This window comes from Rhipicephalus sanguineus, unplaced genomic scaffold (genome assembly GCF_013339695.2).
Source record: "Rhipicephalus sanguineus isolate Rsan-2018 unplaced genomic scaffold, BIME_Rsan_1.4 Seq568, whole genome shotgun sequence".
Lineage (NCBI taxonomy): Eukaryota > Metazoa > Arthropoda > Arachnida > Ixodida > Ixodidae > Rhipicephalus > Rhipicephalus sanguineus.
Genome location: NW_023615527.1, coordinates 346,870 through 373,893, shown reverse-complemented (window position 1 = coordinate 373,893; position 27,024 = coordinate 346,870). Strand labels below are relative to the sequence as shown.

Sequence of the window (27,024 nt, the reverse complement as noted above, 5' to 3'; positions counted from 1 at the left end):
TGATCACGCACGATAGTCATGCGAGATAAGGCAGAATGGATGCGCGACTGCAGGGAAAGCAGGGTAGGAGACAATTCACAACGAATATACCTTGTATATGAACTTTATCTCCTCATGACGTCACCTGAACAGACTGCTGGCGCCACGAATTTCACCGAAAAGACTGGAAACGCCAATAGAGAATAACGCGCTCGTTATTTCTATATTCAAAGGTTGTGTAGGGGCCCTTTAAAAGCGGGCAAAGACGGTGATATAGATGAGCGAAGGCGGTACACGTGTCAGCACAAGCTTTATTTACTCATAACTGCCTTTAAGTACCTCGGTAGCCAACACTGGCTTACATTAGCCAGCACTTAGCTCACAGTATGAGGTCGTTGCATAATTGCGAGTGGATACGGTGAGCTCCCCATCGCATGATTCCGACAAACTTAAGCATCTTTAACGTGGACTTCTTCATTGTACCCTTTCTAATGCTAATGCATTAAAAAAGTGCGGCAGGTACAACACGGTCTGAATCACACTTGCTTAGTGAGGTCGAGCGCGTGGCTGTGGACGCTGGCGCCGTCCGCAGCTGTGTACTTCGAATTAGCTACAAGTTTCTGTTCATGCTTGAATTGTAGCACAAGAACCCAGCACGCGGTATGAATGCTTGGTATGATTGCGGCGTTGGTCTCTGCGTGTTTTTGCAAACGAAAAGCGGCGTCTGAAGCAGACGACTAACAGCTCTAGAAAAGTGTGTTTCAGACCATACAGAGTCCTCCGCCTCAACATCCTATTTCGTCTGACTCGTCTTCGCAGTCCATGCCGCCGTCGCAGCGGTACTCGCTAGGAACGCAAGTTCCGCGGGGGTTCTTGCAAGAGAACTCGCCCTCAGCGCACTTCAGCGCGCAGATGGTGCGGTGTTCGTCGGACCCGTCCTCGCAGTCCAGGTAACCGTCACACACCGACGTCTTCGGCACGCACTGACCGCTCTTGCACGTGAACTCACCTTGGAACGAACACGTGACACCTTCGCAGTTTCTCTCGTCCGATCCTCCGACGCAGTCTTCGTAACCGTCGCACACGACGTCGAGCGGAACGCAGGAACCTTCGGGCGAATCGCACCGAGACTTGTTGCCAGGGCACGTCTGCATCATGTAACATACTTGGACGCTTTCGTCGGACCCGTCGTCGCAGTCGAAGTTTCCGTCGCAGCGTACCAACAGCGGAACCCGCTGGTCGTTCTCGCAGAAAAAGTCCGTTACGTTCCAGGTCAAGCCAGGGCAGTCCTTTTCGTCCGACCCGTCGGCGCATTGCGGGTAACCGTCGCACCGGTACTCCTCGGGTACGCAACGACTGCGAACGGGACCGCACTGGAACTCACCGACTGGACACGACGCGGGGGCGCATACGGTGGACGCGTCTTCGTCAGATCCGTCTAGGCAGTCGGGGTGACCGTTGCAGAGCAACTCTCTCCGTATGCACTGACCGGTTTCGCACTCGAACTTCTTCGAAGAGCATGTCCCACGTGGACAGTTGGTCTCGTCCGAGCGGTCGTCGCAGTCGACTTCTCCGTCGCACCTCCACCCCTTAGGGACACAGTGGCCGTCGCCGCACAGGAACGAGTCGTCATCGGAGCAGTAGGAGGTGTACTGGCACTCATCTTCGTCAGAGCCATCGGCGCAGTCTCGGACCCCGTCGCACCTCCACCCCTTAGAGACACAGAGGCCGTTGCCGCACCGGAACATGACGTCATCGGAGCAGGAGGAGGTGTACTGGCACTCATCTTCGTCAGAGCCATCGGCGCAGTCTTCGACTCCGTCGCACACCCACCCGGAGGGTATGCACGCTCCGGTGTGGTTCTTGCACTGAAACTGATCGGGGTGGCACGTCTCTGCTGCGCAGGAGGCCTCGTCCGACTGGTCGGCGCAGTCGTAATGGCCGTCGCATCGCCTCCAGCTCGAGACGCACTGGCCGCCGCTCGTGCACCGGAATTCGATCGCTGAGCAGTTTCGTCTTGCCACGCAGTTATCTTCGTCCGAGCCGTCGGAGCAGTCCGCTTTACCATCGCAAAGCAGCGAGATTGGGACGCACACGTCAGCTCCGGCGCACTTGAAGTTGTTCGCCGAGCAAGGAAGACTGGTCGTATCTTCCACGATGACGAGTTGGTCGGCGGTCCCAAGAAGGATGGTGCAGAAGAGGAGAGATACTGAGTACGTTGATCGCGCGGCCAATGAGTCGATGTTCATGTCTGCTGCAATTTTCTCTTACGTCACTGCTTTCGAATCAAACAACTGGATCAAGTTGAACTTGAAAAAGGAAGTCTTCAATGACGCTATATTATCGTCAGAGTGCCATGTGTATGCACAGCGCTTTAGAATACTTAGAACACCTTGACAGAACGTATAGAGTATGGAAACCTATCGCCTGCGCAGGTTGAACTGTGAAGCCCTTTTAGCACCAGCCGTTGAGGGAATATAAGTCGTATAGCTCGTCGCGTTGAGCCAGCCTATAGGCGCTCAGGCCGTACACGGCATGCGTCACTACATGGAATGTAAAGCGACGCCTGATTGGTGGGCCCGACGAAACAAACGATAAAAACAAACGAGTAAACAAAATCTCTATCCGCCTCAGTGAAGAGCGAGAATTGAGCAAAGCATGGAACTCTGGTTCGAGCCACGTGAAGTCACGGACCTCTCCTAGACGCGTACGTGTACAGTGTTTAGACTGAAGCTCGAGTTTCAAGCCGACACCTCCTCGCTTGCCTCTTCCGGCCCGTCATACTGCAGTTAGCAGATATCAGGTTCGAACGTGCAACGAGCGAGCGAGCGAGCGAGCGAGCAGGCAAAAATTGCCGCCCAAGCACATCCGTACATGCGAAGCTGAAACATTCGGCCTCGGTGTTTATCACTGGATTAATCCCGATGGTTCATTTTTGTCTGTCTCAATTATTAAGGCGAAACATTTAGATGCATCATCAAACGCGAACAGATACCGTCGGCGAAAGACGAGGGATGAAAAAAAAAAACCATCGTGTGATAACGTCACACAGAGGTCATCGTGACGTCACAGGCTGCCAAAATTTGTGTCGCCATGATGACTTAATCGTGACGTCACTGTGACGCCACATAAAGCGACCTCACATTATGATCTAATTACAGCACATTGTCGCTTGGTCATAGGTGGGCAGATCGCGGACGCACTGTAAAAACACGTGAGGCGCAGTAGGCTTCCAATGCTTCCGATCATCGAGGCAGTGCGAAATCACGTTGGGCGCAGAAAGCTTTCGGGGGGGGGGGGGGGGGGAGGTTATCAATAGAAACAACTGAGAAGAAGAAATTGCTTTCGACTTTGAATCTTCTTAGACAAATACATCAGGGTCCGTGTGACGTTATTGGCTACGTCCGTCCAGAAATGTTAATTGGTGTTTGCCGTCCGTGTGCTCCCTTTTTCATTTTTAGTGGACTAGCGGTGAGTAGTGGGGCTTAACAAATATTTGTGGTACATTGCCGTTCATGAGAATGATGGTTGCGTACATTGGAGACCGGGTTTTCCTTTTTCCTAGCCAAATAAAGCTTCTCATAATAAAACATGCATGGCCAGCACTCTGCAGCTCTGCGCGTTACTAGCAACGCATCGGGAGAGGAGGAGTAACCTAATTGCCCTCGGAAGGCGGTAAACAGCTTTCGGATGTTCTCGTCTTGCACCTGGTGAGGTAACCTGTTGATGGCGGGAATATAGAATAACGCTTCCGGTGTACTCGATGTTGTAAACGTTCGTGTCGTAGAGGTACGTGCTTTGGAAGCTCCACGTACACAGTGTATGTGAAAAACGGAGGGAGGTAGCGCTGGGTGCGAGGTTTCGCGCCACGAACGGTTGCCTTTCTCTGCGTATGCACAAGTAATCCGTCGTTGTGTAGACTACGCAAGTAAACCAGAAAACGAAAGAGACTTTCATTTCAAGGACAGTGGCTATCTATCTATCTATCTATCTATCTATCTATCTATCTATCTATCTATCTATCTATCTATCTATCTATCTATCTATCTATCTATCTATCTATTCTATCTATCTATCTATCTATCTATCTATCTATCTATCTATCTATCTATCATATATCTATCTATCTATCTATCTATCTATCTATCTATCTATCTATCTATCTATCTATCTATCTATCTATCTATCATCTATCTATCTATCTATCTATCTATCTGTCTGTCTGTCTGTCTGTCTGTCTGTCTGTCTGTCTGTCTGTCTGTCTGTCTGTCTGTCTGTCTGTCTGTCTGTCATAATGACGTCAACATGACGTTACTGTCACCTCACGTGACCCCACGTCAAATGATAACGTCATCACATGACATCGTACATCGCTCAAAAGTGGGCCGGTCGCGGAGGCAGTGCAAAACCACGTTAGGTGCAGAAAGCTTTCGGAGGGTGGCGGGGCAGGATCAATACATTGACTGAGGATAAACATAGATGGCTTTCGCCTGCGAGTCGTGTGAGGCGAATGCATAAGGGACCCTGTGAGTGTTTAAAAATCTAACCATCTCAATTTAATCGCATCCCTGTCTGCATGCTGTCAACCAATGACGACGACGCCCTGCTGTAATCATATGATACTGCACTGCGCACATCGATACATTATTGCCGAAGATCGCGCACTCAAGACGGAGACGCAGGGAAGAACACAACACAAGCGCTCTCCGGTAATGATGAATCCGAACCAACGCGCCCAGGTTTCTGCTTTTGTATATGGATAATTCGTCCTGAGTTCGATTTGCACTAAGCGGGAGGACTCTTCGAAAGATAGACTCAGTGAAACCACTCCACAGCGGATGGCTATAGGCACGCGACTATTATGCCTGTCGGCAGCGCGGCCAGGCAATAATCAATGATCCAACATCCGCTATGTCGAGGATCTCTGAGGACGTGGAAGTACATTTAATAGAGGCAGCAAGGGATGAAGTTCGTTGCCAGTCACGTTTCTTCTTCGTATACCGTACGCGCTTCTTTGCCTTGCCATTTTGGGACGTTTATAAGATTTGCGTTTTTGTTTTCGATTTTTTTTTGTTTTTGTCTGGTGATGCACCACGTCTCGCACGCACGGCCCGAGCCTTTTTCCGGTTTCTCTATTCCCCCGTTGCCGACCACGACTCTCCCTTGCTCTGCTACTTATTTATTGCGCAACGGGGTAACGTTATTCAGCGAATCTCTTCTGCCGATGCGCACGTGCAAGGAATACGAAAGTGGTTTTAACGGTGCTGCCTTGCCGTTTATCTGTTAGCTAGTTCGGGGCCGAGTTCAAGCGCACGCAGCGCCCTCGCTAACCCGACGGAGTATATCCGGAATGCAACCGCGAACTCATTCTCAGATGCATGCATGCAGGTCATGCGGTGTTCGCGAACGAAAAGAAAAAAAAACGGTACACATTTTAATCACTGAATTGGGCAAAACTCGCAGTGTCCTTTATGCATTCGCTTTTATGAAAAACGCTCTGCCAGTAGTTGCATAAAAAATTAAGTTAAAGAACTCACAAAGTGCCACATGCATTCGCCTAAGACGACTCGAAGGCGAAAGCCATCATCTTTTTTCTTCGCCGTCGATGTATCGATCCTCCCCCCCCCCCCCCCCCCCCCCGGTAGCTTTCTGCACCGAACGTGGTTTTGCCCTGCCTCCAGGATTGGAGGCGTTGCAAGGTTTCTGCACTTCACCTGCTTTTGCATTGCCTCCGTGATCGGCCCACCTTTGACAAAGCGACGAGGTGATGTGATGACGTCACGAATTCTGGGGATATGTGACGCCATGATAACGTCATATGTTCACGTCATCACGTGATGATGATTTTTTAGCACGCACCATTCTTGTTGACGACCACGGTCACTTTTCGCGTTTGATGAGCCATCTAACGTGTTCGCCTTAAAAAAAAAACAAAGCAAAAAAAAAAAAACCCAATGCTAAGCAGCTAAATCCCTGAATTGTGAATTTTCACAGGGTTCATTCTGCATTCGCCTAAGACGACTGGAATGTGAAAGCCATCCCGTGTGGCTCTTTCGCCGTACACTTTGTAAGACCGCCCCGCCACGGTGGTCTAGCGGTTATGGCGCTCGACTATTGACGCGAAGGTCGTGGGATCGATTCCCGGCCACGGCGGCTGCATTTTCGATGGGGGCGAAAATGTATGAGGCCCGTTAGATGTAGGTGCACAACTCAGGTGGGCGAAGTTTTCGGAGCCCTCCACTACGGCGTCCCTCATAACCATATATTATTATTACTTTATAAGACCAACACCGCTTTTCAATTCTTTTTTTTAAAATGCGAAGCATTTCTTAGCGAACTTCTGCGACTTTGAGCGTATCTATCTATCTATCTATCTATCTATCTAGCCGCCTACGACTTTATGCTCTCCTGGTCGCTTGGTTCATCGAATGTGCACCAAAATTGGTATGGTGTAACATGACTGTATGACGAACATAAATGACAAGTCATAACATGAAAATCATGACACGCATATCATGTACAGCATGATTTACATGCTACGCTCATGGTGCGCTGGCGGCCGTTTCGCTAGTTTATATACACCAAAATTGGTATCCTGCGACGTGACCGTGTAACGAACATAAATAACACGAGATAACATGAAAATCATGACACGCATGTCATGTACAGCATGACTTACGTGGCACGCTCATGAGGCGCTGGCGGCGGTTTCGCTAGCTTGATCTACCCCGAAATTGGTATTGCGTGACGTTACTGTGTAACGAACACAAATAATACGAGTTAACATGAAAATCATGACACGCATGTCATGTACAGCATGACTTACGTGGCACGCTCATGAGGCGCTGGCGGCCGTTTCGCTAGATTTATATACACCAAAATTGGTATCTTGTGACGTGACTGTGTAACGAACATAAATAACACGAGTTAACATGAAAATCATGACACGCATGTCATGTACAGCATGACTTACGTGCCACGCTCATGGGGCGCTGGCGGCGGGTTCGATAGCTTGATCTACCCCGAAATTGGTATTGCGTGACGTTACTGTGTAACGAACACAAATAACACGAGTTAACATGAAAATCATGACACGCATGTCATGTACAGCATGACTTACGTGCCACGCTCATGGGGCGCTGGCGGCGGTTTCGCTAGATTTATATACACCAAAATTGGTATCTTGTGGCGTGACTGTGTGACGAACATAAAAACACGAGTTAACATGACAATCATGACTCGCATGTCATGTACAGCATGACTTACGTGCCACGCTCATGGGGCGCTGGCGGTGGCTTCGCTAGCTTGATCTACCCCGAAATTGGTATTACGCGACGTGACTGTGTAACGAACAGAAATAACACAAGTTAACATGAAAATCATGACACGCATGTCATGTACAGCATGACTTACGTGCCACGCTCATGGGGCGCTGGCGGCGGTTTCGCTAGATTTATATACACCAAAATTGGTATCTTGTGACGTGACTGTGTGACGAACATAAAAACACGAGTTAACATGACAATCATGACTCGCATGTCATGTACAGCATGACTTACGTGCCACGCTCATGGGGCGCTGGCGGCGGCTTCGCTAGCTTGCTCTACCTCGAAATTGGTATTGCTCGACGTTACTGTGTGACGAACATAAATAATAGGAGTTAACATGAAAACCATGACACGCATTTTCCTCGATGACATACAAGACGATGTATGCAGCTCTTTGCTGGCTGCTTCGCATTACATCGATTCCCACAATGCGTGGGATCTGCCGGCTTTTTTTTCATTCATGCAAACGCCGCAACAGCGAAGATAACCCGAGAAAGGTGTATAGATATGTAGATAACAAAAAGGTGCGTATATGTAATCTTTTCTTCTGTTAATAAATTGAGCTGTTCGTCAGCACTCGTACCTTGTTCTAAATTCCGTTCCCCATGTCTACGTTTTTTTTTCGCTGTTCTCTTTCATCATTAAGAGATCTTACGAAAGTTCTCCAACATTGCTTGGTCAGTAAGTACCCTTGTTCAAGGACAACCAAAGTCTACAGCGGCATAGTTATCGGCTGTCCAGACCAAGATAACTCCGCATAAATGCTCCAGCCGATTTCGTTCGCACATTTTCGTGACGTCAAAAGCTCTTTCGTGTTTAAGAAAGGCAAGTCCGCTGCACAGATATATCTTTCGGTTGCTGGTTCTAGTTTTGAAAACCTAGACGTCCTGGCAAGTTTTCTCTGCGATCCTGATTTCAGTGCTCAGCCAGAGATAATACTTGATAGACACAAACTAGTCATTTCTTCATAAGGTTAGCATTAACGTAAGCTTCGAGTGGGCTTCGGCTGGTACAGTTCCCTTGCAGAGGTAAAACGCAGCTGTACTAGGTTTCATTTTTTCTGTGGAGCTTTTACTGATTTTTAAAGCGATAGCGTTAGAGAGGTCGTGTCGCAGAAATTCCGGTGTCGGTTACGGTGTCGTTACCGACGCTTGTGAGCGAAAAATCGTCCGTGAACGAAAAATCGAGAAAGATGCAAATAAAATAAACAATAAAAATCTTCGGTCCCATTGAGGACCGAACCCGGGCCGTTTGCGTGGCAAGCAGATGTCCTACCACAAAGCCACGATGTTGCTTGCAGCTGCTTCGGAGAAAAACACTACACAAATGTCATGTAGTGGAAGGAGTCTTTGTTCGGCATTTTGTTCGGCAGGTGTCACGATGAAAATGAGCCCATTCGGCGATTTGTAGGCGCATTGGCGAGGCCATCAAACTACGTTTTTTGCGCGACGAAAAAGGCCGAGATAGTGCAGCCATCGCCGCTAAAAACACACAACGACGTTCAAACAGCTCTAAAAATGAACAACTATGTCCATCTAGCGGAAAACATATCAAGCCAACGCCTGCTTTCTAGAGGAGGCGTTGATCAAGCAAACAGCAAACGCTAGATAATGTGCTGCCATCTGTGAGACATTGTGAGAAATATGTCTCGACTCTTGCACAGGGAAGTGCTTTAGATCGAAAAGCTGTACCATTACTATAATACATCGCGCGCGCGTGTCTGTGTGCATGTGTGTGTAACAATACACATTAATAAGTATGCACTTAGTGGTTGAAGTGCGCACTAGGGGCCGGATTTCGCTATCGGCGTTCAACTCTTAAAGGCGAAGCTGAAGGATCCCCCAATTTTTTTTTAGGTTATTGCACACTAAAGTGTCGTGCGTTGGCTTACGAGAAGCTTGTGATAAGGTTTCTAGAGATGAAAAAGGTGGTCGATGGTTCTTTGATAAAAAAAATTAGCCCAGCTTGCACTACTTGCTCAAGGTTGGGTCTCAGCAGAGCTGGTGGGCACCTAGCTGGTCCTGCCTTGGCAAGGCCTTTGCCCTCTCACCTGTCTCTTTCCCACCCCTTGCTATACTATACTAAACTATACTATACTTTACTGTACTATACTATACTATACTACACTATACTATACTATACTATACTATACTATATACAATACTATACTATACTATACATGACTATGCTTCCTCATTTTTTCCCCATCTCTTTTTGAATCTGTGCCTTTCTCTGCTCCTTGTCTTTCTTTCTCTATTTCTTTCCTTTCTTTCTATCTATTTCTCTTTCCTTCTATCTCTTTCTTTCTTGCCCTCTTTGTACTCGGTCTCCCCTCCTCCTTTCCCTCCTGCTCACTCTCACTTCCATCCCAACTCCTTGCTATGCTATGCTATGCTATGAAAGTCTATGCTATGCTCTGCTAGCGTGCCTGGATAGCCGAGCGGTTACGACGCTCGTCTTCGGATCGGGGAAACGCCGCTTCGAATCGCTCCTCGCCAAAAAAACCTTTTTAGTCAAGAATGTCTGTTTTTCTCTTTCTCTCTCTCTCTGCACTCGTTCTGTCGCCCACCCGAGTTATTGCATCCCACGCCGGACAGATCGGCGCAGCGGGAGAGCGCGCGCCTTGCGCACATGGTCGGGGAGCGAAGCAGAATATGAAGACGTTGACGAAGAGAGCTCGCGCAGGTCGAGTTATTGTGTTGCACACGCTGGAAAGGTAGAGGCCATTCATGATGATGATAGTTTATGCGAACGCGTAACGGCATAACGAAAAGCCTAAGAGTTCCGCTATAAAAATAGGTTATAAGACAAAAGTTAAAAATTGGGGGGACCCTTAAGCTTCGCCTTTAAGAGTTGAACGCAATAGCGAAATCCGGCCCCTGGTGCGCACTTCAACCACTAAGTGCATACTTATTAATGTGTATTGTTACACACACACGCACACAGACACACACGCGCGCGCGCGCGAGAATGGTACAGGCTGTTTCATACTTAGGGGAAATCTCGGAGCGCCTGGCATCGCGATGCGACTAGCGCTGCAATCGCGCGCCGGCAGCAGCTCGCGCGTGCGCAGACGCTTCAAGGTTGTAGAGTTGTACATCTGCGCACGCGCGAGCTGCTGACTGCGCGTGGTTGCAGCGCTGGCCGCATCACGATGCCACGCGCTCCGAGATTTCCTCTAAGTGTGAAACAGCCTGTACATACAGGTTTTTGATCTAAACCAAGAGTCGCATGGCCTCCAAGATGCACGCCGCGCGCTTGCCATCTCGGAGGCCATAAAGAGTCTCACAATGCCTCACAGATGGCAGCACATTATCTAGCGTTTGCTGTTTGCTTGATCAACGCCTCCTCTGGAAAGGCCAAGGCGGCATTGGCTTGATATGTTTTCCGCTAGATGGACATAGTTGTCCATTTCCTTTCTCGATTTTTCGCTCACGGATGATTTTTCGCTCACAACCAACGCGACCAACGGTCCCGACACCGACGACGGAATTTCTGCGACACGAGCTCTCTAACGCTATCGCGTTAAAAGTGCCTTCGTAGAAGTAGTTACAGCGTTGCCAGACGTTCAAAAGTATGAGAGCATAAATTAGCACAGCCTCTGAGTGATTTAGAATCACAGAGTGATTGAGTCGCCTATATTTCATTACCTAGTTTCTCATGGATCAGCGGATGGCTCCAGCGCATATCCGTGCGCTATACACGCATCTGAAATGTCTATCTGAGGGTCCTTGTATCTTGAATTGTTCTCAGCGCGGAGCTTGCCTAAACTTATAAACTAATGATATGCTTAAGTCCTCTCCGGCTGGAATATGACAATGTCTCAGATAAAGCTCACACGTGTCGCTCAAAACGCTCTGGCAACAGGCGGATAAAAATTAATTGAATGACAGTAAGAAGCAAAAATACCGTCGAAATTAATAAGTGTGGCTATCACATTTCTGAACGGTTTGTAGAGAGAGGCACGGTGTTAGAATGTGGTTAGAGGAGAGATGATGCCGTTGCACTCCGTCTTCGTACAAGCAATTGATACTTTCTTGTTGAATGTCGACCCCACGCCCTTGCGCTACTCTCCCCATTTTCCAACCTCCTCGAGAAGTACAATGCTTTAGTGAACGTGCTTCTTGTTGTTTAGTTGCTTGGTAGCGTAGAGTGTATGATTGCACATTGCGTAGCCTTGAGTCTAACATTTGTACAAGTTATACTGACGCAAGTTATTAATGCGAATGCCTTAGATGTCTCATATTAATGAGCACTAAGGCTCAGTTGGTAGAGCATCGGACGCGTTATTCGAAGGTCGCAGGTTCGGTCCCTGCCCGCGGCAAGCAATCTTTTCGTCCACTTTTCTTTCTTCACATTTACATTACATCCGCTACTAATAACGTCCCCTATACTTTCCTTGGCATTATTGTCTGTTAGTGCTCATTAATATTGTGTATAACAAAGAAAAACAAGCCCTTAAGATTTCCGCTATTCCTTAGATGTCTCATCAAACACGAAAATTGACCGTCGGCAGCATGAACACGAGTGATGGGAATAATCATCACGTGATGGCACCACATGTGACGGCATCATGACGCCCCAGAGAAAAAAAATTTGTGATGTCACATAGCGTGACATCATATGCTGACGTCCTCACATGACATCGTCGCTTCGTCGAAGGTGGGCAGATCACGGAGGCAATGCAAAACGAGGTGAGGGGCAGAAAGCTTGCAATGCCTCCGATCCTGGAGGCAGTGCAAAACCACGTTAGGTGCAGACAGCTTCCGGAGGGGGCCGGGGCAAGATCAATACATGGGGTGAGGTGAAAAAGAAGGCTTTCGCCATCGAGTCGTCTATGCGAATGCACAAGAAACCCTGCGAACTTTTACTTCCTGGTTACTCAACTCCAACATTTGATGCCTAGTGTGCATCTTAACAGGGGTGCGCATTAACACTCCCTGCATTTTACGTAACAGCTGTTTGTTTGGCCACGTCCAGTCGACCTGTCCAGAAGTAGATGTGCTCAACAACCCAATCGTTAACGCAATGGCTGATTGATTGCTCCCGCTGGTTCCTACGGCTCGCCGCGCTCGCACTAGTCTTTTGTCGTGGAGCGTGTTAACGGCATCTTTTCTGCCTGGCCACCTCCGGCACTTCATGTGGCGCCTGGGATGGGGCGTACGCTTCCCACTCTGGACCGCCTCGAGCGGTGGAAAATGGTCCAGTCAGCGACATGTCCGAATTGCCCCCTTCAGGAAGCAAGCCAGCATGCTCTGAGGCAATGCATCATTGCTCAAATTTTTTGGAGGGCTGTGCATGCGGGATTTCGCGGCCTCGGAGTGAACCTCTTCTTTTCCTCTGGTCGTTATTCTCGAGGCCGCTTCGCGCGCCTTGTCGTTTTCGCCGGTGCCTTATGTCTTTGAAGCAAAGGCTGCGAGACGGTTGCAGCAGGCCGTCGCACCCCCTTCCGGATCCTAGAGCGACTGCACTCTGAGCTTCTATGTGTTCTGTCAGATGAGCCCTTCTTTCTCGGTGAGGAGAAATTTTTTCGGCAATCGTCCTGCCCCTTTTGTGTCGGCCTGTGACAGGTGCACGAAGCTTGTCTTTCGGCCTGCCTCATTTTGGTAGGCTGATGTTCTGGTTGGCACCGGCAGAAATGCCGTGTCAGTACGCATAATGGATATATTTACGCCCTATTTGTGCTTTCTGTTTGACCATGTAATGTTCGTATGCATACGCAACTTTCGGTGAGAAATTATTTGTCTATGCGTGGAAATGTGTGAAACATCAATTATACGTGTTGCCTCCAAGTCGTTCCACGTGTCGATTTATGCCCATGTCAGTGATGTCTGTTTAGTGATTCTCCTAAACGTATGTTTAGTTAGAAAATGTTATTTTGAAGTGTCACTGATATTAATAGCCTGTGATATTGCAAAATTTTTCAAACACACGCAAGAGTGCTTTGGTTAGCTAATAGGATGAGCTTGTATAGGAATATTTCCGTCACTTCCGTCACGGAAATGGCGAGAGCTGGTTAATCACAGAGCCTGGTATGACATGTCGAAAAGTGTGTTTATGTCAAGGAACTTAAAATAAAATGCTGGAAGGAAAGTTATGTCGCGAAAGTGAAGCCAGACCTCCGCCATTTTACCACGGGCACGATAAAACGTTTGTTACGTACAGCGAAATCAAAGGAGCAGTTCCCTCGCACGCCCTATGAGTTTGAGGCGGCTAATTGCGCCGGACCAACACCTCTCAACAAGCCTTTATGTGTTACTGCCTTCCTCATGTAGCCTCAGTCTTGGCAAAATATATCAGAGAACATGTTAACAGTACTAATCCGTATGCGTTAATTTCGTCAAAAACAGCGATCTCTTACTTTATAATTAACCGAGCATCGACGGCGCTGCCGGTGGAGGGGGGGGGGGGGGGAGTTCAGACCTCCGCGAAGTTTTTCAACTTTTCATGTGTATTTATACACCAACACACGCACAAACACACGCACGAACATACATAAAGGGCATTTGACTCCCGCTCCCCCCTCCCCCGGAAAAAATTTCTGGCTACGACCCTGCCTAACATTTACGTAAGCAGAACAAAAGCACTTTGCCTTTTCGGGTGTCACATGAAAAGACTTTATTTTTAATGTAAAGTATGGGCAAATACTGGCTTCCCATTTGCTGCTAAGAAATTGCGAGCACTTCCACTCCAGCATTTTTTTTAAAACCTCTTTGGTTTATGTACACCTTAAAGTCCACGGACACAGACGCAAGCGGTCCTTTTCAATATGTTTCGTTGCAAAGGCTTAGCTGCAATTATCATCAACACAGCAGGCATTGTTAATGAACCTTCAGATGGATGCCGTAGGGAACCTTTAATAACATAGAGGTGCGCCCCCCCTCCCCTGCGATCACCTCCGGCGTGCTGCTAGAGCTTATCGTGGAGGCCACTGTGTGGGTAACACTATCTTTTTTTCATGATTAAACACTTGAGCAAGGGGCCCCCGAAACGACGAGGAAGTGTTCTTTCACACAAAAAAAAATCTTTCTCTTTTTCTTTCTTTTGAGATTTAGGCCTGTTGATGAGCTAATCAATTTTAGTGTGTTCTTCAAATTAATATCGCCCGTTGAAACGCCCTGAGACGTGCTTGAGCGCTCAACCGGCCTAAGAGTATATGCACAGAGTAGCTTCGTAATCGCTGCATATCGCGGCGTACGCAAAACAGGATGTCCGCCGCCACGTGATTAAAAAGCAGGTGCTTTTCAATCTGCCCACAAGGCGCTCATCTTATACGCGCATTAACAAAGCTGTCAGCGAAGCTGGTTTCAAACTTGCTTCCAGGCTTTATGAAATGTAAATTAAAGTATCCTTTGTCCATTAAGAACGCTTATTACGCTGAGCGCTTTTGTTGTGGCGCTTGATATCTCTGTTCCGCAACATGCCTGGGTTTTGCCGACGTTTCGGCAAGTGATGGCTGCGTAGCTGGTCAGCCGTCTAGATAGGGCCCATTTTCTCACGTCTTCTCGCGCATGCGCAGTTAGTGTGAGTGGTGAATGCTCTTATATGGGCTTGCTTTCGCATAAAGTTAGTTGGAGCTAGCACCTCGAATGTCACTGTCGATGCTTTTTTTTTTTGCGCTTCGCCTGCCCTAAAATCTTACCGTACCAACTAGCTCAGGCCCTAGTGTCTATATTAGTAGCCAGGTCGAAACCGTTTCTTACCGCACGAAAGCAATAATGGGACACTAAAGTGAAAACATTTAGATTGATAAATTGTACTCTGAAAACCGTAACGTCTCCAATTTCACCATCATAGGTTTATTAATAAAGGAGGAAGTCAAGCTCAAAGTTTCATTTTTAAATTTGGCGCCGAGATCTTCGCGCGTGACGTCTTGGATTTCAAAGTCTACTTTTTATGTTTTGGCCACATTGACTGAACAAAATTTTCTGAAACTTGGTATGTTAAGTTTCTGCCCCGTCAGAGGACAATGTACTTCATTGACCGACTTCAATGTACTTCAATGACCAACTAGAAACTACGCGGGAACTAGTAGATGCCGTCAAAATCTATGACGTCCCGACGTTTGGCGCGGGAATTTCAAGGTGGCGTCGATATCCGCATTTGTGTTTTGCCCGTTTGCTTGCTTACGAAGCGTCTTCTGGCGGCAAGCATGGTGATTTTGAAATTTTTGAAAGAGTAATTTACTAATATGAGAATATTAATTTTTCTCTTTAGTGTGTCTTTATGTGAAGGAATAGGGTCTCCTCCAACTTTTTCTTTCCTCATCACTTTCCAAACTTTTATTCCTGGTGTGGTTGAAGGAGAAGTTCGAGCCTTGACCACCGCAGACAACATTATTACGTAATCAAGTCAGTTGGAAGTAGCGCTTCGTATGTCAATCTTTTCATTGCCCGTGTTCTTTTCTTTTTGCTCGTCACCTTCACTTTTTTTTGCCGCTTGAGGCGCCAAACCTAATTTCGAGGGAAGAAATAAACATATAAATCCGAGTTTAATAAGAAAACCGGGGTTCGTTTTAGGCAATACAATAGACAATCTTTTCATTAGTGGGGTTATCTCAATTCGTGGTCTGAGCGGTTGTCTGCCCTTTAAAATGTTACTGTACAAACTAGCTCAGACCCAGGCCCCAGCATCTATCAGTAGCCTGGTCGGCTCCGTGCCTTACCGCATACGAAAGCATTAAAAACTTCGGCACTCGCGTCCCGACGGAGCTCATCCATGCGGAAAAAAAAGCGAAAGGAATTTCCGAAAGAGAGGAGAGAGGCTACTCGAACTCGTCGCTGGTGTTGACGCAGGCGGGTGTATGCACATAACTCTCGGCCCACCCGAGCTTTGCATGTAGTTTGACACGCCTGGATGCACGTAACTATGTCATTGGATGCTCGTTTGTTTATCATTTTATTGAGCGTTCGTCGACGTGGGCGTAGTCCCCAAGGCCGGAGGTCAGGCTGAGGGGTCACGTCGGATGAACGACCCCCGCTGCAAGTCCCTCTCCCCGACCCCCGGGTGAAACGTGCGTGATGGATGACTCCATCGGTAACGTTGGGAACGAGTCAGGACGTAGACACCCACCCGTCTATATACAGCCACGTATAGTGTGGGAGACGGGATGCGTCGTTTTCGCACTTGCGTCGAAGTGTACCGCGGGTTCGATTCCGTGTCATGTCCAAACATATTTATTTCATTTTTATTTATCGAGTACCCTAACGGTCGGTTAGGACATTACATAGGGGAGGAGGCAAAACAGAAGAAGAACTAGTACACTTAAATGTGATTATGACAACTCACTGGTCATCCGCTCCAAGTTTTGAAACCACACCCAGGCACAACTACGTTCTCTGCACTTGCGTGGAGAGAGGGTGGGGGGCGGGGGGTTTCGAAGCCCCCCCCCCCTGACATTTTGCAATATTGTATTTGTATGTATACACTGACACATACAGACGCACGCAGGAACACACATAAAGTATGGTGGAATCCCCCCGCCACCCTCCCCGCAAAAAATTTGTCGCTACGCTACTGGTTCTCTGTTCCGTTTTTTCTCGCGAACCACGTCAGGTTGGAATGCCCTGCCTCACCATGTTGTATCTGCAGAGAGTCACCACATGTTCGCTGCTGATGTTTCTTCAGTTCTGACAAATTATTTACCCGGTCTTGTGCAAATTCATCGTTTAACGCTGTATTTGTACAGTACACAATAAGTTGGGTTTAGAAGCCTCACGCTATAGTATCGACAGAGACGTCTGCTTCTTATTTGATTTTGCTTTTGTGGTTTACGATGCGCTACTTGCATTCAAACTTTTCATTTTAAAAAAAGTTCCGTTGGTTTTTGCGTTGAATTTTCTACCGCATGATATATCCCACCCTTATGTAACATCTTTGATAAAAGAACCTCTAAGAAACAAGCTTACCTGAGTGATCTGACCTGATATGTCTTGGAAGCATGATGCAAAACAATATATAGATACAATATCTACTAGTGGAACGATGATGCAACTGCTGTTAACCCTTTCAGACGCCACCTATAAAGAACTGTCTGTAAATGTGTCAAATTGATACAATGTTATTTCAAGGCACTCAATAGTCTATTCCAACAAAATAATGTCATATGTTAACTTATGTGTTAGTAACAAATCCAAATTAAGCTGTAACTAAATATCTATTTATCCAGAAGTCATTTATGCTCTGTTTTGGCATAAATAGAATGAAATCTCAGGCTAGAAATATAGTGCAAGTTCATTTTTGGTTATGTGAATTTTGAGTTTAAAAAAATTATACTTTTCACATGGCTCGCAGGAAGCGGCCGTCGAACGACTCGTCGAACAGGGTAGTGCTTTCAGCAAAGTGATCATATGCAAGAATACAATGCAAAATGAAGTTACATGAAGACAAATTTATTTTGCAGGAGCATAGGTCGGCAAGAAATGTGGAGCTTCCTCAGACTCACTCACGAAATATATTTTGCCGTTAGAGCTCACTCGGACTCACTCACGAAAATTTTCCTCAATCGGACTCACTCGGACTCAGACTCACCAAATTGTTACTCACTCGGACTCACTCAGACTTATGGTTCTATGCGAGTCTGAGTGAGTCTGAGTGAGTCGACTCCTAAGTCCGTTAGCGTATAATTGGCTTTTTCGATCATGGTGTCAGCTTTTTAACACCAATATCGCGCATCATTGGTGCTCTACTTGGCGCGTTTTGATCTCGCACCTTCAAATATGAGTTTTCAGTGGTTGCAATCCAGTAAGGACATTTTTATTGAAAGATGACTCACACGAGATATTTTTATCAAGAACTTCCTGTGAAAGAGTTTGCGAGGGCAGGTCATGGCGCAAGTCAGATTAGCTATTTACGCATTTAATTGCCTTACTGTACGCCTTGCGAGCGACAAATTACAGTCGATGAGATTTTAAGGAATATCCGCTTGGAATGAAATCTGGGGATGGCGCGAATTCAGAGATATTCGCCATGAAACATGCGGTAAGAAGAATGCGCCATTCTTTCAGTTACTTTCGTGAGAAAACGCTGTTTTGTGGTACGCTCACCCGCATGGGTAGCTTTTGTGTTTCGTCGCACACTTTCTTAATGATAACGCCGCTATAATAGCCCAGGAAAAGAATTCGACCACAACACTACTTCAGGAACCGGCGTTTATTCAGACGACGAAGGACGCTATCAACAGGACAGATGGCGATCTACCTGGCAGGTACACCCGTTCATTACGCCATATTTTAGAATAAAAAGCGACTTACGGCTCTTGCCTGCTTAGTGTGATCAAGGAACCCGTACGACTCCCGAAACGTCTCTGTGCTGTAGATGTAGATTCTATACTGCTGGCTCACACCCACTCAGGGGGGATTGACCAAGAATAGGATAGCTTAGAAAATATATTTAAAAACTACTAATGAGAATAATTTCTTATTTTGTATAACAAAAAGGCTTTTTACAAGTTAATTTTGCGAGAATTATAACTAAAAAAGGTGAGTGGAATTCATTCTCATCAAGTAAGAAATAAATCAATATAGAAAAATATCTTGCTGTATTTTATTTTGGTTAACTATGGAACTTTGAAACTGTGGTTAATGTGTAAATCTCTTTGTTCGATGAAATCTTGCATGGCCTCGCATACTTTCCCGCTGCTGTGCCGAAGGGTAAGTGCACCCAGAGATAGTAAATTTTTGACCTTGACTTGGTCAGTCACCGCATCTTCATCCTCAACTTTCTTAATGAATATCTCGAAACTGGCGCAGACCTGGAAGTCCGTTCACAGTGGATGTGCCATGTGAACTGAACCTCTAATTCTTCAGTCGCAATATCTGCTCTTCGGTTACAACTTAAGAAGTTTATTAGTTAGGATCACGTAATTAAATGTTAATTCGCGTTATTTTAACACATCTTTAAGTGCGCCTTACCTGATTGTTCACCCGCAAAGAAAATTCGTTCTCGGAAGTTCCGCGTTTTATAATTTTGGAAGATCATCATTTGTGAAGGCTGTCGTCTTTTGGTCTCGACCGAAGGGGTAGGGGGGCTGCTGCGATGAACCTTCGCCCCCTTCCCCCTAATGGGGAACCCTGCGCACGCCTATGGTGACCTCCTCTACATAATCCCTGATCGCGCTGGTTTGCGACCGTGACGAAAAATCCGAGCTGATCACCTCTTATAATTGCTACAATGAGATAGCTGTTCGGAAAATCGTTCTGGTAGCAGTGCGGTGGCATAGCGAGGGGCACTTGGCAAATCCGTACACCAGGATTTTTTTTTTTTGGGGGGGGGGGGAGGGAGGGGGCACTTGCTGAAGGCTTTGATTATTTAATAAAAACACCTATTTTCATTATTCATTTTCGGTAAGACACCCCTCTACATCAGAATTACGGGAGGAGGGGGGGGGGGGGCAGGCTTCTAGCCCCTCTCACTCCCCCTTGGTACGGGCCTGGCACTAGGCATGCTTCAGGAGTTTCGCAACTTCAACGAAAAGGGGTGGAAAGTTACGGTTTCGAAGGTGCCACCCAGACCACTGTGACCCGAACAGAGGATAGTACGCGATGGGCGCTGAACGCCACCTGTATTTGAAAGACCCAACTTTCTGGCCCTCTCCTCGTATTCGCCCCCATAGATGACGCGGCGGTTGGTATTTTTCGAGAAGCGTTTTTATCCTCTCCGGGCGCGACTTACGATATAGCGTCTGCAAACGTGTATTATTCAAACATAATTCCAACGAAATGAGGGATTTTTTTTTTTTTTGCGAGAGGTGCGTTTCTATGCTAGGCATAAACAAATGAATCCAATGGACAATAACGCCAAAGAAAGCATGGTGGACATTAATTGTTCTCTTTAACTGCAGTGTAGTATTTATGACGTAAATTGAAATGAATTACTGTGGACGAAAAATCACCCTTCCGTCAGCAAGAAATGTTCCCTATGCTTTCCTTGGTATAATTGTTTGTCGGGTTAATTTGGTTGTATCTAACACAATTGCAAGACACTCGATAATATAATCCATGAAAGAAAATGAGATGTGTTATGGTAATTGCAGTAATTAATCGTAATTAGCGTGTAGTTAAATATCCCATTGCTGTGCAGTCAGTCATGTTTTATTTTTTTCATAAAAAAGAATCAGTTATTAGGCTCAAAATGCATTCGGAATTCGTTTTGGTAGTACTCAATTCGAGCAAAGCGCAATACTTTTGACATTGGTCCCGGAACGTGGCACGTCGAACGATCTGTCGGACATTGTAGCTCCTTCACGAAAACTAGTGATACGCTGCAGTCATGCGCAAAACAATGAGGTTATGTGAAGAGGCACTGACTATACAGAGGGTTTAATTCATCCTATGCGCAATGTATATTGCTCTTTTTTGGCGACTACTCCAAAGAACTTGCAAAAACAAGTCGCGTCCACATATGTGGACGTCGCTCGTCAAGGGTTTATTTTCCCTCGGCCTGACTGTGAACAAAGGCATTTTGACGTGATGCTTCATCGAAGATTTCACCTCTAGAGCAGCCTATGACATTGAGAAATATACAACAGAACTTGTACATATAGGCGTGAGCAGGGTTTTAACGCGATAGCGTTAAAGAGCTCGTTTCAGAACAGAACTGTTCCGGTGATGTAAGCAGATGCATACCACCTTATATGGACATACCAAGGGTTACAGTTGGAACGCTCCCGTCATCTCCTGCAAGCTGGCCTTCGCTGCAGTGACGCAAACAGTCATGACCGACGGATACATGACAACAAATTCCACAAGACACTTCTTCACTTCATACGCAACACCGGCCTAACAGCGCACATTTAATACAAATATACACAACAAATATAATGCCTTAAGGGCAAGTCTATGTGGCAATTAAACAAAAAGAGCTCGTTTCGCCGAAATTTCAGTGTCGGCGTCGTTTGTTCCGTTGATCAGACTTTGACGCTCCTTGCTGAAATTGTAACTATAAAAGTTCCGTATTCTGAGCACAAGTTCGCCCGACAGAAGTCAATATTCAACCTACTCTTTTGGCTTGTGTATTAGCATCGTCCCAACATTACAATATCCGTTGCGGTACTTCAAGGTAATCCAGTGACCTGTGTGACCGGTACGTGCAATGTCTGTTTGCATATCTAAACGTGGAATCACCTCTGTATAATTCTCAAACTTAGAGCTGCTTGTAATAGTTAGATCAGTTCAGCACCTAGCGGTGGTAAGCTGATTTAAGTATTACAAGCACGCTACGTCATTTTGGTGTAACCTAGACACAATTCCAGTGGGTGTGCTTTTATGTAAGTTGAGTTAGATTCTGTACATTTTTTCCACAAGAACTCAACGGAAAGACATCGAGCAACACGAAGAAATCACGCAGAAAGAAATGCACAAGATTTTGCTCTTCTAATGAACACCCAGCTAAATAACTTCTAGACATATAGTCACGAAGAACGGAAATCAGAAGCGAGCAACCCCATTTCTCAGTGTCATTCGCGTTGCCGAGGTGGGGGTTCAACCCCCCCCCCCGTCTCTTTTCGAAGTTTTTAAATCCTGCTTATGGGGGTATATATACACGCACACATACAAACACGCACGCAAAGCTACATAACGAATAATTGATCCCCCGCCCCTTCCCGAAAATAAATTTATGGCTAAGCCTCTGCTACGTTTCATTGACACGATTATAGCGATTAGTGAGTAACGTGCACTAGATGTTCTCACGTATCTGCTCTTAGCGACATGTTGCACCATGCTAACTTCGGAACAGTTATTTATTGCGATAGCAATTATATGGACAGTCTCGGCTGAATTTTGCCGTCGCCGTCGCTGTCATGCACCGTATATGTATATGTATATATATATAAAATCCCCAAAGAAAAATAATTCAGAAAAATGCTTCCGACGCGCGGAATCGAAACCAGGGACCTCTCGCTCCGCAGCGAGTGGCGCTAATCGATGACGCACGAAACGCAGAGAGATGCGCCACATAGCTAACGGCGAGCGTTTATACACACCCTTACGCTGGACGGACTCAGAGACGGCCGGCGCTTATAAGCGTTTCTTCATTACCAGCGATTGGCGCTAGGAGCACGACTGGCGCATTTAAAAGCGTCGGCGAGCTCGCTCGCTTCTTCTTATATTTGCGCCAGGAGAACCTTGCCCTTCCGCTGTCTGCTCGCGCGGGTTTTCTGGTGGTGAGGGGAAGAGGGTTGTTTCAAGCTTTCAACCGTGGTGTCCGCGCTCATGTTACGGAGCGTACGAAAGTCCTCGAGCTCAAGGGACGCCGCTAAACGAACAAACAGACGTGACGAAACTATCAAGTGTCACAGCTCGACACTTGAAGCACGCTAGTTCCTTCGCTGCTTCGGCCGCCTTTGCAACAGGAGCGCTGTTCAAAATGAGAGTATCCATTGGCGAGCTCACTTCGTATAGCATTAGTTTCTTGCTATCACATTCATGCTTCGCCCTTGCGGCGAAACTGTGACTTTTTTTTTTTACCTTAAAGTTCTGCAGGATCACCCAGTTCAGAATTTGGCAAGTTCATCGTGATTCTGAAATCGACGTTAAGACGACTGTAGCGCAAAGTTGGTTTTGATAAGAGAACTAAGAAAACCCTTGTAAGGTCACAGCGAAACTTTTTAAGCTGCAATTGTAAAATGCAAGGCCCGTAACAATATCATAAATGGCATGAAGTGACATCACCCAATACAAGCCGTGACCGAAAGACACCCGATAAGGAAGCTGCGGACTTTGGGGAAATAAAGTGACATTTTTAAGAACCAGATGTGTACGAAACAGAAGAAAAATTCATAGGCAGCGATATTTCTTGATCATAAATATTTATTTATACACCTTTCGTCACTTGATGGGCTGGCTGATTATTATGTGCATCCCTCGAGCGCACGTACTGTCATCGGCGGCACATTCCGATTGTGTTGCACTCTAAGAAAAAAATGGTATTTTTTTCGGTGAAGCGTGAATTGCCACGCATATAAGTCTCTTTAAAGAGACGCGTTAACACTCTTTTGGGTCCCACGGCTCTGCGAAGCTAGTATAATGACCTCCAAACAGAGTTCAGGTGTGGCTTTAAAGAGTCATATACGTGACAAGTGAGGACCCAAAAAAGAGTCAAGTGGCTCTTTTTTTTACTGAGAGTGTACGACAGTAACGCTGGACGTGCGGTGAATAGGTTGACAATGCTTTACCAGGTATGCCACTATTGAGGTAGCAAACTAGAAGCACAGTTTCACTCGCATACTTGTGTGACAGCTGTTAACGTCGCTGCCGATATTCCGCGTATGCCCTTGTACAAAAATAGGACGACTTCGAAGGGGCAGTGTCGACGACGAGACAAAAATGACAAGAGTTTGCTCGAACCGGACAGTGGCACCCACAATGCCCATCGCCATTGGCGTAGCAAGGGGGGATGATGGTGTTGGGGGGTTCAAACACCCCCAGAATTTTTAGATTTTGCATGCGTACACATCACGTACACGTACAAACACACGTACGAACATACATAAAGGTTCGTTCAAGCCCTCCCCCCTACAAAAAAATTCTGGCTGCTGCCCCTCACGCTTGACTCTGGAGGCTTCCATGATGACCTTTCAAGCGCTTTCCTGGTCCTAGATCAGCTGCAGCGATTATTTTATTTGTTTTATTTACAGAATACTGTCAACCCTCCGTGAGGGTTATTACAGGAGTGGAAAAAATACAAACATTATACGAGCAAGGTAGTGCAATACCAATGCAAAGAAGAGTACGCAAGAATAAAGAGCACACAAAAGTAATGACATCGTCACTCGCAAGTGTCTAGAACAAGGGGAATACTTATGCATACATTATACAAGTATGACATTTCTTCCAGAACCAAAAAGAATGAAGAAAAAACAAAACGCTAGAATGTAAGTGCATTCACCTGTACGCAAGTAGTTTAGCACTAGGAACTTGAGAGCACCGCATGAGATTTTCAGTGCTTTCTAAAACGCAGAAGACTGTGGCACAGTCCTCAGGATTATCACAGTTGGAGTTCGGGAGGATAGCGTAGATGCCTCCAGAGGGGACACAACAGGTCCTTCCACAGGCTCGATCTACTGGCTTCACGAAACATTCTGAACGTCGCAGCGCGACCAAATCCTGACGCACTGGCCGTCGCCACACAAGACGTCGTACCTGACGCAGTCCGTGGTACCGCACTCCTTTTCATCCGATCCGTCGGGGCAGTCTTCGTTACCGTCGCACCGGGACTTCAAGGGAACGCAAGCGTTAGCCGACAGAGGCCCACAGGCAAACTCGTCGTCGCGGCACAACCCGGCACGGCAGGAACTGGGGTCTTCGTCTGACCCGTCCCGGCAGTCGCGACGTCCGTCGCAGCGTAGACGACTCGGAACGCACCCGCCGCTGCCGCACCCGAACTTGGACGCCGAGCACGTCTCTCGCCGACAGTTCTCTTCGTCCGATCCGTCGCCGCAATCATCGTCACCGTCGCACCTCCAGCCCTTCAGGATGCACCGACCGTTCCTACAGGCGAACTCCTTGTCCTCCGAACAGGTCGCGTTCGGGCAGCCCTCTTCGTCCGAGCCGTCGGTGCAGTCGCGAACCCGGTCGCATCGCCATTCGGCGGGAATGCAAGTACCTGTGCGGTTCTTGCACGCGAACTGGTCCGGGTGACAGGTACCGCCCTCACCGCAGGTCATCCTCTCCTCGTCCGAGAAGTCGTTGCAGTCGGGCTCACCGTCGCAACGACGCCACCCGGCAATGCACTGGCCACTTCGGCACCGAAATTCCGTCACTGAGCACGTGCGAGTGGCCTGCGGGCAGCCTCTTTCGTCGGAACCATCGTCACAGTCATCAGTTCCGTCGCACAGACGAGCCACTCGAATGCAGTTCCCGTCGCTGGCGCACTTGAACTCGTTCGTCAGGCAATTCTCCGATGACCTCGAAACTAGAACGCTGTAGGCCGCCGTTCCTCCGATGGCGTTGCCCAAGACCAGCACAGACAGTAGGGCAGCAGGAATGGCAGACATGACGATGCGAATCCTCGCAACTTACAGCTGGGGCTCAAATAAATGAGAGAACCAAAATAAATTTGATGGCCCTGGTCTAATTCCCAAATACTGAGGACGTGCTGAAGCGATGACGTTGTTGCAAACCTCAATTGAGAGGTCTGGACACCTTTCACATGCTCATGTGGCTTGTGCTCTAGGACCCGAAGCGCTGTCTGGATGCCCGTATTTTCTCAACGTTCTTGCATCGCATGTGGGGAGGTAGCGTCAACTCTTATAGTGTTATCGGTGACTCGCGATTGGCCCAGATGTGAGAACCGGATGCGTATATCGTTCGCTAACGTTGTACCGGAGCTGGGCAACGAGGAAGTTGCGAAGAGTTACGAGCTGACTCGTCGTTGCTGTTCACCGATATGGGCGAAGGATGGGCGATGTTTTTAAAAGGGAACTCGCGTCTACAACTGATTTACGAGAAGGAGAAATCGCTCTGCCACGCTCGAGCGTCAACCCTACACACTCGAGAATTATCGCCCCGAAAGGCGCTGGCGAGAGGACGCGTAACATAACACATCCGTCGCTCGAAGCTTGTAAGCATTCTCCGGCTCGTCTCGGCTGACAGCATAGACTCTGTTGCACAATGAGCGGCAAGGAAACTTCCGCTTTCGGAAAGACCTTGCCCCAGTGAGTGTCAGGTAGCTTTCGGATAGAGTATACGCGCGATCGGTGTTGCGTAAGGGGCGTGTAACGTGCGCTGGATGTCCTCTGTTAGATACGTACTCTTCAACCGTTTGAATATTCGCTTCTCGAGCGCATGGAAGTATGAGTCATCCTCTGAGTGGCGACTTCCCAGCCGGAGTCGAGGCCGTTCAAGTTCCACGTTCGTCGCCGCGGGAAGAGTGGCTTCGCCGTGGTCAGTGGAGTGACATACCCATAGGGCCAATGGGGACGTTTTTCCGCTTCCGGCGACGGTGGCGGTTCCTGGGAGCGGCGGGGATTGACTGGATTTTGGATTTCTGCTGGAGGCGAGCCAATCCGAAAGGAAAAAATCCAATATGGCCGCGCCCGTTCGCGGTCGCTTCCTCGCTCGTGGTGCCGCCGGCCCCGCGGCCGCGACGTCGGTTCGAGCGTTTGCGCACTAATTGCTACTGCACTGTCTTCTCTCTTTATTGCCGATGTACGTACGTAATGTGTGTAGTTGTTTTTCTGCTTCGTTGTAGCCTCTGTGGTAGCATGGCGAATGGTGGCGAGCGGCGCCGTCGCAGCTGCATAGCAGCCGCTTTCGGCGCTCGCTCGAGAAGCAAAAAGCGCATATAACTTTCTTCACATGACATTTTATTGAAGGAAACGTAAATTGCTGCACGTTTAGGCAATATTTGGGCTATAATATCGGTAACAATAACAAAAGAAAACGAAAAAGATTCGAAATACTGCTGTGGTAAAACCTGAATACAGGAATGCGTACATCGAGCACGCGTACAATATAAATAGGATACGAAAACGCATAATACAGCATAATACAATCACATAAGCAGGGTAAGCATATAAAGTGCTACATCAGCGTAAATAAGTGTACACATACGAGTTGTACAGATTATGACTAGCAGCATGAAGCGAAACAATCCCGCGCATTGAAATATATCATAACAAAACAAGTTGTTCGAATGGTTGGTGCATACTGTGCAAAAGATAATGACGCAACGCAAGCCGAAGAAAACAAGGGGTATAGGAAAAACACCCTTTCCT

At 47.3% G+C, this 27,024-nt stretch overlaps 1 protein-coding gene across 1 annotated transcript; it reads right to left on the bottom strand.

The window, feature by feature from the left end:
- Positions 1–515: 515 nt before the first annotated feature.
- Positions 516–25,495, bottom strand: LOC119377816 (low-density lipoprotein receptor-related protein 1). The gene is made up of 2 exons (XM_049411651.1): positions 24,378–25,495; positions 516–2,233 (listed from the first exon to the last, which is right to left on the bottom strand). The coding sequence occupies exons 1-2, from the start codon at positions 25,300–25,302 to the stop codon at positions 765–767; spliced, it is 2,394 nt and encodes a 797-aa protein (XP_049267608.1). The 5' UTR covers positions 25,303–25,495; the 3' UTR covers positions 516–764.
- Between the last annotated feature and the right edge of the window lie 1,529 nt (positions 25,496–27,024).